Source organism: Oryctolagus cuniculus, chromosome 1 (assembly GCF_051225735.1).
Source record: "Oryctolagus cuniculus isolate XC-2025 breed Fujian yellow rabbit chromosome 1, ASM5122573v1, whole genome shotgun sequence".
In the NCBI taxonomy this organism is placed as follows: domain Eukaryota; kingdom Metazoa; phylum Chordata; class Mammalia; order Lagomorpha; family Leporidae; genus Oryctolagus; species Oryctolagus cuniculus.
In genome coordinates, this window is record NC_142867.1 from 58,069,125 (window position 1) to 58,088,272 (window position 19,148).

Consider the following 19,148-nt stretch of genomic DNA (forward strand, 5'->3'; position numbering starts at 1 on the left):
CACCATTGCTATTAAATATAGTCCTAGAAGTGTTAGCCAGGACCATCAGGCAAGAAAAAGAAATTAAAGGGATACAAATGGGAAAGGAGGAAGTTAAACTATCCCTATTTGCAGATGACATGATACTATATATAGGGGACCCGATAAACTCCTATAAGAGACTATTGGAACTCATAGAAGAGTTTGGTAAAGTAGCAGGATACAAAATCAATGCTCAGAAATCAACAGCCTTTGTATACACAGATAATGCCAGGGCCAAGAAAGAACTTCTAAGATCAATTCCATTCACGATAGCCACAAAAACAATAAAGTACCTTGGAATAAATTTAACCAAGGAGGTCAAAGACCTCTATGATGAAAATTACAAAACACTAAAGAAAGAAATAGAAGACGACACAAAAAAATGGAAAAACCTGCCATGCTCATGGAATGGAAGAATCAATATTATCAAAATGTCCATTCTCCCAAAAGCAATTTACAAGTTCAATGCAATACCAATCAAAATACCAAAGTCATTCTTCAAAGACCTAGAAAAAACGATGCTGAAATTCATATGGAAAAACAGGAGACCGAGAATAGCTAAAGCAATCCTTTACCATAAAAACAAGGCCGGAGGCATCACAATTCCAGACTTCAAGACATACTACAGGGCAGTTATAATCAAAACAGCCTGGTACTGGTACAAAAACAGATGGATAGACCAATGGAACAGAGTAGAAACACCGGAGATCAATCCAAACATCTATAACCAACTCATATTCGACAAAGGACCTAAAACCAACCCCTGGAACAAGGACAGCCTCTTCAACAAATGGTGCTGGAAAAACTGGATGTCCACATGTCGAAGTATGAAGCAAGACCCCTACCTTACTCCTTATACAAAAATCCACTCAACATGGATCAAAGAACTAGAGATGTGCCACGACACCATGGAACTAATTGACAGCATAGGGGAAACCCTTCAAGATATTGGAACAGGTGAAGAATTCCTGAAGACCCCAGAGGCATGAGTAATCAAAGATAAAATAAACAAATGGGATTACCTCAAATTGAAGAGTTTCTTTACAGCAAAGGAAACAGGAAAGTGAAGAGGCAACCAACAGAATGGGAGACGTTATTCGCAAACTACACAACAGATAAAGGATTAACTAGAATCTATAAAATGATCAAAAAACACCACAAAATCAAAACAAACAACCCAATAAAAAAATGGGCCAAGGACCTTAACAGACATTTTTCAAAAGAGGAAATCCAAATGGCCAACAGACACATGAAAAAATGCTCAGGATCCCTAGCCATCAGGGAAATGCGGATCAAAACCACAATGAGGTTTCACCTCAGTCCGGTTAGATTGGCTTACATACAGAAATCAACCAACAACAGATGCTGGCGAGGATGTGGGGAAAAAGGGACACTAATCCACTGTTGGTGGGAATGCAAACTGGTAAAGCCACTATGGAAGACAGTTTGGAGAGTCCTCAGAAACCTGAATATAGCACTACCACAGGATCCAGCCATCCCACTCCTTGGAATATACCCAAATGGAATTAAAGGGGAGAAAAAAAGAGCCATTTGAACCTCAATATTTGTTGCAGCTCAATTCACAATAGCTAAGACATAGAATCAACCTAAATGTCCATCAACGGATGACTGGATAAAGAAACTATGGGATATGTACTCTATGGAACACTATACAGCAGTAAAAATGAAATCCGGGCATTTACAACAAAATGGAGGAAGCTGGAAAACATCATGCTGAGTGAAATAAGCCAGTCCAAAAGGGACAAATATCACATGTTCTCCCTGATCAATGGCAACTAAACGAGCACCTAAAATGATACCCATTGAAGTCAAATGGACACTATGAGAGACCATGACATGAGCAGCCCTTGTCTAGACTGTTGAGGAACAACTTACTATTTTATTCCTTTTAGTATTTTTTTGTTGTTGTTGTTGTTGCTCTGTTTGTTCTACATAAGACCACTGGTTGAACTCTGTAATCAATGCATAATCATTCTTAGGCGTTTAAAATTAACAGAAAAGTGATCTCTGTTAAACATAGGAGTGGGAATAAGAGAGGGAGGAGATATATAGGTTGGAACATGCTCACTCGGACTTACCTCCAATGGTGGAACTAGAAATGTGCCAGGGGATTTCAACTCAGTCTTACCAAGGAGGCAGGTACCAATGTCAGCGCACTTGGTAAAGTGATAAGTATAAATATACAACTGATCAAAAAGATAGGGTATGTGTTGATGAGATTTCACAAATAAGACCAGTGTAAGCAACTAATGAAGGATAGAATTAAAAGGGAGAAAATGATCCTGCGGGGGAAACAGGACACACAGCAGACTCATAGAATGGCAGCACTCCTGCCTCAGAATCAACCCTTGGGACATTTGGATCTGGCTAAAAGGTCCATGAGAGTCTCACAGGCATGGAAAGCCATGACACGGTGGCAAAAAAACAATCTAAATGAAAGATCCTGGTGAACAAGACCCCAGCAGAAGGAACAGGCCATCAAGGAGAGAGGCGCCTTTCTCGGAAGGGAGGAAGGAACCTCCACTGTGATATGGCCTTGATGAAACAAGTTCAGAGTCGGTGAACTCAAGGGGCTTCCATAGCCTAGACAGCTCATAGCAAGAGTCTCGGGTGATTGCTGACATCATAAATAAGAGTGCCAATTGTTAAATCAACAACGGGAGTCACTGGGTACATGCTCCCCATGTAGGATCTCTGTCCTTAATGTGTTCTACTATGATACTTAAAAACAACACTACTAGTCGAACAATACCCTATATCTTGTGCGGTTGTGTGAGTGCAGCCTGTTGAAATCCTTGCTTAATATATACTAAGTTGATCTTCAGTATATGAAGGTAATTGAAAATGAAACTCGATGAAGGGCGGGATGGGAGAGGGAGAGGGAGTGGGAGAGGGGAGGGCCACAGGAGGGAGGGAGGTTGTGGGGGGAAGCCACAACAATACAAAAGTTGCACTTTGTAAATTCACATTTATTAAATAAAAATAACTATATAACAAACAAACAAACAAAAAAGAACTTAATACTTTACCCTTTTAGTATTTTTTATGTTCTACTTAACACTATTGGTTGAACTCTAATTAATACACAATTACTCTTAGGTGTTTAATTAATGCTATAACTAGTACTCAAATAGTATTTTACACTTTGTGTTTCTGTGTGGGTGCAAACTGTTGAAATCTTTACTTAATATATGCTAAATTGATCTTTTGTATATAAAGATAATTGAAAATTAATCTTGATGTGAATGGAAGGGGAGAGGGAGTGGGAGACGGGAGTGTTGTGGGTGGGAGGGAAGTTATGGGGGGGAAGCTATTGTAATCCATAAGCTGTACTTTGGAAATTTATGTTCATTATATAAAATAAAATATAAATATAAAAAAACAAGGGGTTGAGATAAAATCTTGGGGAAAGGAATTAAAGAAGAACCAAGGAAGAGACTGTTGAATGCTGAGTCAGTAGAAAAAAGAGCTCAGGAGAATGATGTGCCAGAGAGACCAGGGCTGGCAAGTCTGACAAGGATTTATTCAGATTAATCCAGTATTTATTGAAGGACCAGTATGTGTTAATCACTTTCTTGTGTTGCAAAGAAGAGTGAAGAGTGATAAGAGAAAAGGTTTTGATGGTCAAAGTGGGGTTACCATGTTGTAGTAACAGCACTCTTGTCTGTTACTCTTTAAAGAGGATTTTGTTTTATTTTTTATTGTAATCTCAGTGTCTTACATAGTACCTGGCATGTTTTTTTATTAAGCATTCATTAGTAATTAGGTAAAATATTATACTATATATAAAATGCTAAGACTCATCCTAGGATATAAAACATTTTTACCATCTATCCTATATATTCCATTTTTTTTTACAAATCCCCCCTATCTTTGAAAATGGTATTTCCTGCCTTGTTAATACCTCTTTGATTTTATGGCACCTGTATGATTTTATAAAACATTTAACCCTTTTAGGCTTCTGGGCCTTCTTCATTAAGATAATAATCATGTCTGGTAACAAAAGATCATTAGACTTTTTAGCTTTTGGACATTCGTATCAGTCACATTTTACATTATCATAACAAAATTTAGCACTGCTTCACATCTTGACAGTATAATCCAAATAGCTTTATTAGTTGATATCTCTACAAGATGAGAGATAAATATCCTTTGATATTTTCAGGGACCCAATTGGAACTATCAAAGTCTACGAATTTGCAACTCTTTGATTTTTCTTTTTTTTTTTTTTTTTTGGACAGGGCACTCACTTGACTTGCATCCTCTTAAAGGTTTCCTCTGGTCTGTTTTAACGAAAACCAGGGGGAAGAGGAAGCTAGGTGGCAGAAGTGATGTAAAGGTAGCTGGCAGGCCAATTGATGGCTGCTTTACACAGTTATCTGCCATCAAAGAGACCCAACAGGCCAGTCCACTGCATTGGTTTTCGATGTGGAAAGCCAGGGCTTCAGCAGAATTCAGCTTATGAAGGGCCCTGGCAGCCATACCAGCCAAGAGTTGGGTCACTGAAATGGACCTGCCCTGGAGTTGAAGGGCTCCAGGTCAGAGCCACAGACCTTGTTCACTCTAAGCTGAAAAGCCCTTCACTTGGCCCAGCTTCCAAAGTGATCACTGCTGTCAAGGGGATGGCCAAGTAGGGTCAGCAGCATTGCAGGCAGAATGTATATTAACTAAAAATGTTTTCCTTTTAAAAATGCCCCTATGTTCTCTTCAAGCCAGCTCTCCTTCCCAGGCCAGCTAGGTAATGGAAGCCAACAGTGTATCTCCCTTGTGATGTACCCCATGTAAAGAGATTGATAGGTCTGAGTCTCGTAACGGGCAAGGCCTTAAAGCCCATCTGATTATTTTAAAGCCCCTTGTGTCAGTTTATGTTTGCCTCTCAATGAGAAAACTTGCTATTGGTTTAATAATGACTGTGTCCTTGGTTTTGTTACCGGAGAAGCAAAGGGTCCTTGTCTTCCCACAAGAAAGAATTCAGGTGTGAGACAGAGAGCAGTGGAAAGCAGATTAGCAAGGTTTATTAGGGTAGGGACATCCGTAAGAACGGATGGGCACCTCTTCAGACAGAATCAGAGAGAGTGCATGGTTCAAATTTAGGCTGGGGCTTTTAAGGGGATGGGTCTTGCCTTCCCGCCTTTTCTCTCCCCCTCTTGTTCTTCTCCTCCCTCTCATTATTCTCCTCCTGAACAAAGGACTTGTTGGGTATAAATACAAAAAATTCCTCTCTGAGTTTTTCCTACTGAAGTTATTAGACAACAAAAGCCTGGCTGGCCCGCCTTAGAGGAAGGATATTTATCAGGCCTGGTAGAAGGGTCAGGACTCCCTGGAAGGTCATCAGGATCTGGGTGGGACTTTGAAGTGCAGATGCTAGGCTGCACCTGGAAGGTTATCAGGATGACTTTGAGATGCAGATGCTGGACCCCTGTAGATGTCAATTCCTTAGGCCCCTGTCACACATACACAAGCTCATTTCTGACTTCCTACCTAACAGTTTTAGATTTTGTGAGTTTAAACTGCTTGTTAGATTTGTTTTTCTCCAGACTTGAAAAAGTAAAATTCTAAGTAGCCATGCATGTGACACCTCCAATGGAAGCAGTTTCTATAAGCTGGCACTGCATCCTCCTGGAGAAGCCACCTCCTGCTGGAACCCTGTCTTGACCCCCTTCCCAAAGTCACCCCTTTTCAGCATGAAGCAGCCAGAGTGATCATCATCCAGTCCTCCACTAACAGATGCTAGGGTACATTCTTTTTAAGATGGGTTAATAGGTAGGGTGGTCCCAGTGGGATTCTGGATGTAGAATATTTGCTCCCCCCTTACCCCCAAAAGATTATCTTTGGCAAAAAAAAAAAAAAAAAAAAAGGAACAGGCTGTCCTTCTTCCTTGGAATCTCCAAATTTACTAGCAAGGGAGTGGTGGTCACAGTTTACCTATCCCACTGAGCAAGCCAGATAGGATAAAGGATTGTAAATCAGGTCTTTTGAAAGGTTTTGTCCCCACCTGGTAACTGAATGCCAATCTGATTGTCAAGTTTATCTGGGGGGGGGGGCCCTTTGGATTTTTCCTCTCTTGGAAGCCCCCCTCCATGCCGCTCTGGCTGGAGGTCTTTGACTCTAAAGAATCTTTTCAAATCTCAAAAAAAAAAAGAAAAAGAAAATAGGGTTACATTGCAAGAATTCCAGCTCACCTAACCAGCTGCCTTGCTATACTGTATCAATACCAGTGGGAAGAAATCCAGGATCAAATGGTTACTCTGGGCTTAATCTTCTAAGGATCTGCAAGCTGTTTTCCCAAAGTGACTGCGCCTTTTTTTTTTTTTTTTTTTTTTACATCCTACCAGCAGTATGTGAGAATTCATGTGCTTATTGAACATCTGTAAGTCTTCCTGAGAAAAATGTCTATTCAGATTCTTTGCTCATTTTTAATTGTCTAATATCGAATGTAAAAATTATTTTGGATACTAACCTTTATCAAGAATATGATTTAAAAATATTTTCTTTGATTCAGTGGGTTGTAGTCACTTTTTAAAAAAATCCATTTATTTGAAAGTCAAAGTCAAAGATCTTCCATCAGCAGGTTCACTCCCAAGTTGGCTGCAATGGCCAGGCTGAAGCCAAGAGCTCCATTTGGGTCTCCCATGTGGGTAGCAGGGACCCAAATGCTTGAGCCATTTCTGTTACTTTTACCAGGCCATTGGCAGGAAGCAGAATCAGTAGAGAAGAAGCTAAAACATGAACTAGCACCCAGAAGGGATGCCAGCATTGCAGGCAATGGCCTCAATCACTGCACCACAGTATTGGCCTCACTTTCCTTTTTTCCAAGATTTATTTTATTTGTTTGAAAAGCAGAGTTAGATAGAGGGAGACTTGAGAGAGAGAGCTTCCATCTGTTGGTTCACTTCCCAAATGGCCACAAAGGCCAAGGCTGGACCATACCTAGCTCGGCAGTCTAGAACTCCATACAGGTCTCTTATGTGAGTGACAGGGGCCCAAGCACTCAGGCCGTCTTCTGCCTTCCCATGTGTACCATTAGGGAGTTGGATAAGAAGTGGAGCAGTTAGGACTAAAACTGGCACTCATTTGGGATGCAGGTGGCTTAACTTGCTGTGGCATAATGCCAGACCCTCTGTTTACTTTCTTGGTGGTGCCTTTTGCAGCAAAAACAATTGTTGAATTTTGATAATATCAAATTTACCTACTTTTTGTTAGTGTTTTTGGTGTTATATGTAAGAAATTACCCAATCCAAGGTTATAAAGATTTATATCTGTATTTCTCATAAGATTTTAAAGTTTAGCCCTTTACATTTAGGCCTTTACTCATTTTAAGTTGATTTTTGTATACGGTGTGAGATAGAAGTCCAGTTTCATTTTTCTTCACCTGAGTATCTAGTTGTCCCCACACCATTTGTTGAAAGACGATGACTTTTAAAGCTTCTTTTAACTCTGAAGTTACTACTTTGTAGTACAATGCCCCCTATCCATAAGGGACACATTTCAAGACCCCAATGAATACCTGAAATTGTGGATAGTACTGACCTGTAATCTATTAACTTCTCCTATACATACATAGCTATGATAACATTTATTTTTTAAAGTACCACAGCAAAAAATTAACTACTATAACTGATAACAACACAGAACAATTTTAACAACATACTGTTATAAAATTGCCAGCATCACTATTCTTGTGTTTTAGGGCCATTGCTAAGGAAATAATGCTTATTTGGACCAAGCATTGTGATTTTGCCAGAATTAATCAGTTAACTGAGAGGCTTAGGTGACTAGTGGACTGGTAGTTTTTGTTGTGCGGATACTTTGGGCCACAGTGAGGGTAGGTGAGTGGGAGATCTCATCATGATGCTTAGAATTATGTGTAATTTAAAACTTTGGTGGCTGGCGCTGTGGCTCACTAGGCTAATCCTCTGCCTGTGGCGCCGGCACCCCGGATTCTAGTCCCAGTCAGGACGCTGGATTCTGTCCCGGTTGCTCCTCTTCCAGTCCAGCTCTCTGCTGTGGCCCAGGAAGGCAGTGGAGGATGGCCCAAGTGTTTGGGCCCTGTACCCGCATGGGAGACCAGGAGGGAGCACCTGGCTCCTGGCATAGGATCAGCGCAGTGCGCCGGCCGTAGCAGCCATTTGGGGGGGTGAACCAACGGCAAAGGAAGACTTTTCTCTCTGTCTCTCTCTCTCTAACTCTGCCTGTCAAAAAAAAAAAAAAAAAAAAAGAAAAAAGAAAAAAAAAGAAAAACTTTTGTACTATTTCTGGAATTTTCCATTTAATATATTTGGACTGCAGTCCAAATATAGGTAATGGAAATCACAGAAATACTATAGATAAGGAAGGGCTACAGTATGTTGGTTTTTGTTGTTGTCTAAACAAGTAGACATTCAGAATTTTTCTTGACAGCCCTCTATTGAGAGTATTTGTGTCTAAACAGGGAATGCCATCGCTCAGTTGCTTTAAATTCTTCCTCCTCTGACTTTTATGATACTGGCTTACTTCTGGTTGACTTTAGCCAACTCATTTTTCTTTTCTTCCTCTTTTTGCACTGAAGTACATTTATTCATCCAGCTTTTTTGGTATTGGAAATAATTCACTCAACTTTATTTTGTCTCTTAGGTAGCTTAGAGTTTGTTTTCTTCCCAACCCTAACTGCAGCATGATAAAAATTTTCTCTGTCTTCTACCCATAGAGTATTAAGAGAAATAGAATACAGTGTGCGGATACTGTGACCTCTGTCTTCTCTTACTCTAAGCTCTTCCAGTTCATTCATCATATCTGTTAGTACTTCTAATACTTCCTCTTAGAATTTCCTGACTGCTCCCCCATCAGCTCTATATTCTGTCATCTATTAAATGCTGCTGCCAATTACATGGTAACAACCCTTGAACTTACCCTTTTTTTATAGCTATAGCTATCACCCCTTGCATTTCAAAGCTCAATTACTGTTTAGTCTTTTGGCTGGTTCTCCAGGCCCAGTTTCTCTGTCTACTAGGTACTATACTCAAATGCTAGATTAATTCCCCTCAAGCATTCTTCTCTTAAAATATCCCTCTGATCCAAGCTTTACAATATCAAGTATGTATACCACACAAGTGAACATTAAACTCCTCCCCATTTCTGCTTCCCCCTCCTATGTCTTGTTACTTCCCTAAATGAAGCCAAACTAATTTTGTAGTCACCCTGTTTAATGGTTTTTTGTTCTCCATCTGTTGAGTGCATGTGTTCATCTTTTTTCCTGGTACCACTTTGCCTCTCTGCTCTTCTGGGTCTCTTATTCCCCTCAATGACTGACCCTATTTGACTCCTGTCTTGTCTCTCTCTCTCTCTCTCTCTCTTTTTTTTTCACCCTTCAGTATGTAAACTTTATTTTGTCAAGTAATCAAATCCCTGATACCCTGCTGTTATTTGTCTTTGTTTTGATGTATTTCCTTTTAAAAGCATTGTGCCATGTGGGAACTACTGTGTCTTCTTCATTTATGGTTCCTTTCTCACCTATGGCACAGACTTGAACGTAATAGGTATCCAGTAAGTCTTCCAGGCTGATATGCACATAAATTATGGAGAGAGATGTACAGTGTTTAACTTCATCATTTTTCAGTTTTAGAAATGAAAAATGAAGCATTTTATGTCATCTGGTTTTCTTTTTCCGTTTTGTTTAATGCCAGGTTTTGAAGACAGTATTCTCAGCTTAGTATATAATTCAGCTTATTACTCCAAATATTAAATCTTATTACTCCACAATTGAATTAGTTTACTGAATGTACACTAGTCACTGAATATATCAGATCTCTCAGGAGAGAGGTTAGCTTCATAGAGGGTGGCTATACAATTGTTTTTGAAGGTGCATAATAGCCTTAAGGCCACAGTTAACATTTGGTATGCTAAGATCCTTGTTGATTTAAAAAAGACACCCAGAAAAAGCATCATGTGACTTACATCTTCCCTGTCTGACTTTCCAAAGTCTGTTTCTATTGCTGACCCACTCTTTGTTCACTTAATTTCCATGTCATCCAAAGTCAGTATTGGGAAGGAAATGAGGATTGTTGGAGTGGAGCTTGGCTGAGAAAGGATACAAGGTAGAAGGCAGCTTCCCAGCCCAGCAGCTCGCTGTTTGCTTGCCTGTCCTGTCTGCCCACCCTCTGCCTGCCTTTTTACCCCCGGAGCAGAGTTGACGGAAAGACAGTCCTTAATTCATAACACCATTAACTTTGTCAGTGAAAGGTTTCTTTGTTTTGTTGTTTCTTTCATGTTTAGTATTTTCCCCTCAATCCACCTGCTCACTCTCTTCCCTGCTCATGGGTACCCATTCCTTTTTTTTTTTAAATGTCTATATGCCTACATATTTGCTTGAAAGGTATGTAATGTAGTTATATGTATGTCTTCAACTTACATAATGGTATCTGCTTATGATTTACTCAATGCTGTGTTTTTAAATGTGTATGCATGTTGCTCTAGGGACATATAAAGTGTGGGTTAATGCTATGTAAAATTCCATGTTTGTATCCCACCATTTTGATTTACCATTCTTTCATTATAGAAATCAAAGTTACAGCAAGCTGTCAGCTACAACATGATTACAATGAACATTCTTATTAGTGAATACCCCAAAAATGGTTGCAGGAGTTGCTGTAGAACCCCCAGACTAGGCCTGCTCACCCACACAGCAAGCCAATCACTGACACTGGGGTGGTAGAAAAAGTTGGTATTCATTGCTAAGCAAAGAGTAAGGAGTCAGGTAGCTATTGTTCAGTTCCCAGACTCCCTGAAGGATTAAAGGTATTGAATTAAAGTTGGGGATGAGCAGTGTGTGAGCCTGTGGTTGGTTTGCAGTAAATGTGGCCTGCCTTTGGTCAGTGGTGGGGCCATCATGTTTCCTTTGGACTGGCAAATATGAGCTCCAATATGTATAGGTCTAATGGTAGCTAGGGTATTACTTTGATCAGGGCTCATGATTTCTTGCAAAGCTTTCACAGTAGAGGCCGAAACTGAAATGTTAACTATAGGGCCAATGAGAGTCTTCATAATTCAGGTTTTAGGTTTTGGCTTTAATTCTTGCAGAGGAACTGCAAGTTAAGGAACAAAATAAAGGTATTAGGGATGAAGGCTTGGTGTCATTATCACACAAGACTGTAAAGTGTGTGTGTGGGGTGGGGGTGGGGGATCATCAGATCACAGGGCCTGTTCATAACATAATGTCACTAGATACAGGCAGATCGCTTAGCAGAATGGCTGTATCATTTTGCATGCTTACCTCTGGTGCATGAAAAGTCTATCTCCCCCATATCATTGCCAGCCCGTACCATTATTTTTGCCTTTCTGATGGGAATAATGTGCTGTCTTGTGATTTTCATTTGTATTTTGCTCATTGGTTTTACTTGAATTTTAATAATCTCTTTATATAGTTTGCCGTTTAGATTTCTCTTTCTCCAAGTTCCCTACTCATTCACCCATTTTCTGATGGATTCTCTAGGATGCTTATACTGAATTATAGACTCCCCTTCTACGTTACAGATACTTAATCCCTTGTCACTTTCAGATATTGCAAATATTTCCCTTACCTGTCATCTCTCTTAATTCTCTTCTTGGTATTTATTGAACATAAATCCCTGATTTTGCTAAAGTCTAGCAATGATGTACTTTATAGTTTATCCTTTTAGTATCTTTTTTCAAAGACTTATTCATTTATTTATTTGAAAGAAGGAGTTAGAGAAGGAGAGGCAGAAAGAGATCTTCCATCTGCTGGTTTATCCCCCAAATCAGCCGGAGCAGGGCTGATCCATAGCCAGGAGCTAGGAGCCTTTTCTGGGTCTCCCAAATGGGTGCATGGGCCCAAACACTTGGTCCATCTTCCGCTGCTCTCCCAGGCACACTAGCAGGAAGCTGGATCGGATGTGGAGCAGCTTGGACTAGACCTGGTGCCCACATGAAATGCTAGTGACTATGGTGGCAGCTTTACCCGCTATACCACAGCACCACAGTGATGGTCTACCTTTTAGTGTCTTATGACGTCTTTCTATTCTTTATACTGTTATCTCTGAGTGAGTTTTCCCCACAAGCCTATTGACATGACCTTTGAAAGAGATATTTTTCCTTTCTGTCTCACTTTGGCCCTCAGGAGGCTTGAGGTGTTAATTTTCAGCTCCTCTTAATGGAGGGAAAACAATCCAAGAAAATGAATTTTTCTCTAAGCCCTGCCCTTTTGCTTAAAAGCTTGGGTCCTTTGACCCTGTTTTCTTTATGTAGCCACTCTGCTCAGCTGTAGCTGATTGGAAAGGGACGAATACTTACCAACACTAAATACTCAGTCTTCCTCTAAGGAATTTGGAATAAAGACCTGTCTCAGCTTACAAATTAGGAGCTTTGGGAGTGACCATCTTCTGTGTGCACAAAGAAGCTAGAGAAACGATCCACAGAGGAGAATGAAGAAGACGTGCACAGAGGAACAAAGGAAAAAGTCTTATGGCCCCATGGAGAGAGATTGAGCTAGGATGTGAAACTCGCAGTCCTGGGTCTTCATGGCTTTCCAGTTTCTGGTTCTCTTCTCTCCTGAGACCACATTGCATTTCCTTATCTGTACTAGTTAGGGGTGGCTAACTGCTTTAGCAGATAGACTCTGATGTGTATAATGGCCCTACCACAATGGAAGTTTATTTCTCATTCATAGAAACAGGTCCAGATGGCTCTGAGTCAGTGGGTGGCAGCAGTGGAGGGCTCTGTGCCGCATGGTTATCCAGGAACTCAGGTTCACAGAGGCTCTGCCATTTTCCACACGTTGCCTCCAAGGTCTCCCTGGATATCAGCATTCGTCCTGCAGAAAGGTAGTAACCGTGGACTGAACACATGGGAGATTTTATAGGCCAGACCTTGAACTAGCACAGTCATTCACATTGCTTTGGCTGGAATTCAGTCATATGACCAAGTTTAACTCTGTGAGGGACTGAAAAATGTGATTTAGCTGTGGACCCAGAAGGAAGAGGAAATGGGTTTGGTGAGTAGCTAGTTACCACATTATATTTAGTAAATGTGTGATACTTCTGTACCTTTTTAATGAAATACCCGTTTTTTCTTAAACCTGTTTGAGTTGGCTTCTGTTGTTTGTACTCCAAAGCATGAGCTGTTTTCATGATAAGATAATGGAAGAGATAAAGACAGAATCATTTATTTTCTCAGGAAAGTTGGGCCGATTTCCTCCTATGATGCATCATCACCAGGCACCTTCAGATGGCCAAACCCCTGGGGCTCGTTTCCAGAGGTCTCACCTTGCGGAGGCATTTGCAAAGGCCAAAGGATCCGGAGGCACTGGAGGAGGAGGTAGTGGAAGAGGCCTCATGGGGCAGATTATTCCAATCTATGGTTTTGGAATTTTTTTATATATACTGTACATTCTGTTTAAGGTAAGTGGAATCATTTTAATCATATTATATCAGTGGAAATCTAAAATGATCACAATAAAAATCATTGTCTACATTAAAACCCTTTACAGTTCATAAAGCACTTTTTAATCTGTCACCTCTTTAAAGCTTGGCTCCTCTTTGTGAGGCATTTAGGATAGCCATTATTTTCAGTTTTACAAATGAGAAATCTGGGCTCAGAATTTAAGTGATTTGCACCAGAATTCACAACTGAAAAGGCAGAACCTGGACTTGAACCTGGATTTTCCAGTTCCTATAAGAAATGTAATTCAAAGTTAAAAAAAAAATTTTTTTTAACAGAGTATCCTTGCAAGCTGAAAAGCATAAAGATGGCCTAAGAAGAAGTTTATTATTAGGATTTACACAGTGACTTCTAAGTAGCCACTCTGAGTCCATATACCAATGCCCTTACCAACACTGCTTCATCCTTTATTCCCCGTAGGAATATGAGATGCTGTCTTTAATATCTCCATTAATTCTCCTGAGACAGAACTGTCTGAAACTAAGCCTGTTGTTTCCTAGCTCTAGGGAGATGTGTTGGGGTCCTTTCAAAGCAGACTCCCAGTTAAGTTCCATCACCATGAGATCAGTTGTAGGCTGTGGGCCTATGCGCTATAAAGTAGAGGCAGAAACGTCACTTTGCACTCCTGACTTGTGTAAGGTTAGGTAAGATGTTCCTTCTTGCCTGGGAATTCTGCAGCCTACAAAAATACTATACATCCCTTTTGGATGAGCATGGACAAGGCAGATGATCCAAGGGAGATATTTTATTCCTTGTACCTTGATATATATATGTATATATATATGCATGTATATGTATATGTATGTATATATGTATATGTGTATATATATACTTTTTAACTTGGAAGACTTCTCATCTTTCAGTGGCTTTGTTTATTTTTTGAGACATTTCTCTGATGTTGCTATTTGCTTTGGTTTCTGACTTAATTGTCTCCCAGCTTTTTCCCCCCATTTAATATGAGGGTTCCATGACTTTGAGGTTCTGAGCTGCTGTTGATGTGCTGTACCTCCTTCAATTCTCAGCTATCTAAGGGAAAAACTACTGCAGAGGATCGTAAATGTTCTCCTGCCTCAGCTGGAAACAGCCACAGGAAAATTAGTAAGTGTCCCTTCTCACTGCTTTCACAAGTGTTACTGAGTCAGATAGTTGTAATACAGCCAGAGGTTCCATCTCTTGGTATATCCCAAGAGCATTGCTCAAAAGTTGCTATAGACTAATCTGATGGCATTATTAACCTTAGCTCTGGGATTCTCAAAAGTTCCCAGATTATCTTGAACTTTTAAGGGAACAATAGCTACACAAAGGGTAAAATAGCTACAAAAAGTAGTTCACTTTTGGAATGAGCCCCATTTCTAGACTCTAAAATGTAGCAAGTATCTTTGTTTGACAGAGAGGAAAACTGAGGGAGAGGTATCTGTCTATTGCCAAGTCAGTTATTAGATCTAGTACAAAAATTTAATACTTTGGGCTCTTCTTTTTCTTTTTTTTTTAAACTTTTATTTTGTAAATATAATTTTCCAAAGTACAGTTTATGGATTATAATGGCTATTCCCCCCCATAACTTCCCTCCTACCCCCACCCCTCCCATCTCCCGCTCCCTCTCCCATTCCATTCACATCAAGATTCATTTTCAATTATCTTTATATACAGAAGATCTGTTTAGTATTTATTAAGATTTTATCAGTTTGCACCCACACAGAACATAAAGTGTAAAATACTATTTGAGTACTAGTTATAGCATTAATTCACATTGGACAACACATTAAGGACAGAGATCCCACATGAGGAGTAAGTACACAGTGACTCCTGTTGTTGACTTAACAATTTGACACTCTTGGTTATGGCGTCAGAAATCTCCCTAGGCTCTAGTCATGAGTTGCCAAGGCTATGGAAGCCTCTTGAGTTCGCTGACTTTGATCTTATTTAGACAAGGTCATAGTCAAAGTGGAAGTTCTCTCCTCCCTTCAGAGAAAGGTACCTCCTCCTCTGATGGCCCATTCTTTCTGCTGGGATCTCACTCATAGAAATCTTTCATTTAGGGTTTTTTTTTTTTTTTTTGTTGTTGTTGTTGTTTTTTTTTTTTTTTTGCCAGAGTGTCTTGGCTTTCCATGCCTAAAATACTCTCATGGGCTCTTCAGCCAGATCCGAATGCCTTCAGGGCTGATTCTGAGGCCAGAGTGCTGTTTAGGACATCTGCCATTCTATGAGTCTGCTGTGTATCCCACTTCCCATGTTGGATCGTTCTCTCCCTTTTTGATTCTATCAGTTAGTATTAGCAGACACTAGTCTTGTTTGTGTGATCCCTTTGACTCTTAGATCTATCAGTGAGATCAATTGTGAACTGAAATTGATCACTTGGACTAGTGAGATGGCATTGGTACATGCAATCTTGATGGGATTGAGCTCATCTTAAGATTTTTTATATATTTATTTGAGAGGCAGAGTTACAGAGAGAGGCAGAGGCAGTCTTCCATCCACTGGTTCACTCCCCAGAGGGCCTCAATGGCCACAGCTGAGCTGATCCAAAGCCAGGAGCAAGGTGCTTCTTCCTGGTCTCCCATGTGGGTGCAGGGGCCCAAGGACTTGGGCCATCTTCCACTGCTTTTGCAGGCCACAGCAGAGAGCTGGAAAAGAAGTGGAGCAGCCGGGACATGAACTGGTACCACCATATGGGATTCTAGCACCGCAGGTGGAGGCTTAACCCACTACACCACAGAGCTGGCCTTTTTTTTTTTTTTTTTTTAAGATTTATTTATTTTTATTTGAAAGAGTCATGGAGAGACTAAGAGAGAAGGATCTTCCATTCACTGGTTCACTCCCTAGATGTCTGCAACAGCCAGGGCTGGGCCCAGCCGAAGCCAGGAGCCAAGAATCTCCTCTGGGTTTCCCATGTGAGTGGCAGGGACCCAAGCACATGGGACATCCTCTGCCACTTTACCCACTTTTCTTAAAACATGATCATCAAATATTTATTGCCCAACTAGAATGTTCCGTGCTCTCTGGGGAAATGAAATACAGTATGACTTTTTTTTCCCCTCTAAGAATATGTAGACTAGAATGGATGTCAGGAAAAAGAACTGAAAAGTCGATTGCCTAGAAAGAAGGATTATGCAAAAGAATTATGGGAAATCACATCTGTCTGCGTGGCCATGGAGGAAGGCCTAGAAGATAGGACAGCTGTGGAAAGTGGAATTCACAAATAAGTTCATTTTGGTTCAAAATTTTTGAAAGATATGCCTACAAGGAGTCTTCAAAAATTTCATAGAAATGCACATCATGAAAAAACTAGGCATGAATTTCAAAGGTTTATATCAAAATAAACTCATATTTTAATTCCATTTTCCATGAGGTAGCTTGAATAAGACACGGACAAGCAAGAGGTCTTGAGCTTGTGGAGGTCTTAGGGTGTTCATTTAGAGCAGCTGTGGGAAAGAAGGGACGGATAGGTTAAGGCTGGATTGCTGCTTTGTGTTGCGGATAATGAAGCCTAACCAGAGGATGTTAAAGGGAAGTGAGGCCGAGCTACCAAAGTGTCTGCCCCAGGCCATAGCTGCTTTTTTGGATTTACTCCTGGATTCTCTATGGAAATAAATATCCTAGTCATGTTCTGCGTCCTTTCTGGGAATCTTAAATATTCAAGAAATCTTCTAAGAAAGTGATGGGAAGTGTATCAGTAAAATAATTTTTAAAAATTTTATTGACTCTTTAAAGAACAGCAAATTCTCTTATGTAATGTGTTTGAAACAGAAGAAGTAAATAAAATTTTGAGAGCAGCTGTTTCATAGTAATGGTAAGAACAATTTTATCAGCCTCTTCTTCAGTCTTAACGCGTGTGGAAGATAAAAATAACCTAACACTTATGTAGCACAATCCCCCAGACACTTTACAGATGTCAACTGCATGTGTGAGAGTTTGTCCTAGAAGTACTGAAAGGCATTTGAAATATTACATTTTATGGTGACCCTCTAACTGTATCATCTGAGTGGAAGAGTACTTGGGTACGAAATAGAAAAACTTCATTGTCTACATAATGGACAGCAGTTTATTTCCTACTATCCTAAAACTCGTGTCATTTATTGATTTTTTTTTCTGTTCTACTTTTAGAGTTTTAGTATCATTTTAATAGATCTGTGTCATCTCTAGTGACCCCAGTTGAGGAACCCTCTGGGAGACAGATTCTGACATGGCCTCCTCTTTAAACTCAGACAGTCAAGGTAGAAAACTTTTGGCAGGGAGCTCCCAGCCCCAGTGCAAGACTTCCTCTATTGAAGAAGTTTTTTAGAAAGATTTTTATTTATTTATTTGAGAGGTAGAGTTACAGACAGAGAGAGGGAGAGACAGAGAGAAAGGTCTTCAATTGCTGGCTCACTCTCCAAGTGACCACAATGGCCAGAGCTGAGCCAGTCTGAATCCAGGGACAAGGGAGCTTCTTCTGGGTCTCTTATGTAGGTACAGGGGCCCAAGAAGTTGGGCCACCTTCCACTGCTTTCCCAGGCCATAAACAGGAAGCTAGATTGGAAGAGGAGCAGTCGGGACATGAACTGGAGCCCATTTGGGATGCTGGCATCACTGGTGAAGGCTTAGCCATTACGCCACAGTGCCAGCCTCACAGTATAACTTTTTTTTTTTTAAAGATTTATATTTATTTGAAAGGCAGAGTAATAGAGAGGAGAGGCAGAGAGAGAGAGAGAGAGAGAGAGAGAGAGAGATCAGTCTTCCGTCCACTGGTTCAATCCCCAATTGACCGCAATGGCTAGAGCTGCACCGATCTGAAGCCAGGGGCCAGAAGCTTCTTCCGGGTCTCCCATACAGGTGTAGGGGCCCAAGGACTTGGGCCACCTTCTACTGCTTTCCCAGGCCATAGCAGAGAGCTGGATTGGAAGTGGAGCAGTCGGGACTCGAACCAGCGCCCATATGGGATGCTAGCATTGCAGGCGGCGGCTTTACCCGCTACGCCACAGCACCGGCCACAGTATAACTTTCAAGCTTTTAACTTGCAGATGCGTTTGCAAACCTTAGGTGCAGATAAAATATTGCTTATTTCAGGGTCTTAACTTCTGTTATAAACAGTACCTTATAGATTTGATGTTTTACTCTGAAGTGTAATTTTGGTTTACCCTCTGCATGTCTTCTTGGGTGGCTGTGCAGGGGTATGTTTTCACTCCTGTTTTCCTTAGTTTGTCCTGCTGTATTTCTGTATGTAAAAGGGGCTGATTTATGTGTCAGTCATTATCCTGTAGATACTGGTGCCCAGATTCTGTACTCTTTTTGTCCCAGCTGGGTAAACCGGAGAGATTCATTCTTTTCCCTTGAGTCTCAGGCCCAGTCTGGATTATTTTAGAGTCCTAGCCAGATCTGTTTCATTAAAGGGACTAGGAGTTGTGTATAATGGTTTCTTACAGTGATGCTTTGTATTTTTTTTTCCAGCCAATTTTGAGCTTGTTCAACTGCAAGAAAAACTGAAGGAGACAGAGGAAGCCATGGAAAAATTAATCAATAGGGTGGGACCTAATGGTGAGAGGTAGGTTTCTTCTAACCAAAATCAAGACTGTTTCTCATTTAGAGAATTAATTCAAAATGTTATTTTTCTTTGATGCATACACTACTTATTTTAATTTTATATAATTGTCTACTTGTCATTTACATGTTTTTTTCTCATTTAACATTTTTTTAAA

The 19,148-nt window shown here is 40.4% G+C and overlaps 1 protein-coding gene across 2 annotated transcripts in view; it reads left to right on the plus strand.

Moving 5' to 3' along the window:
- RIC3 (RIC3 acetylcholine receptor chaperone) overlaps positions 1-19,148 on the plus strand; it is an 85,136-nt gene that overhangs the window by 40,852 nt on the left and 25,136 nt on the right. For both annotated transcript variants that reach the window (XM_051824364.3, XM_008265650.5), the window contains exons 2-4: positions 13,210-13,433; positions 14,496-14,571; positions 18,901-18,994. In XM_051824364.3, coding sequence (XP_051680324.2) covers positions 13,210-13,433; positions 14,496-14,571; positions 18,901-18,994 — 394 coding nt within the window. The remainder of the gene's footprint in view (positions 1-13,209; positions 13,434-14,495; positions 14,572-18,900; positions 18,995-19,148) is intronic.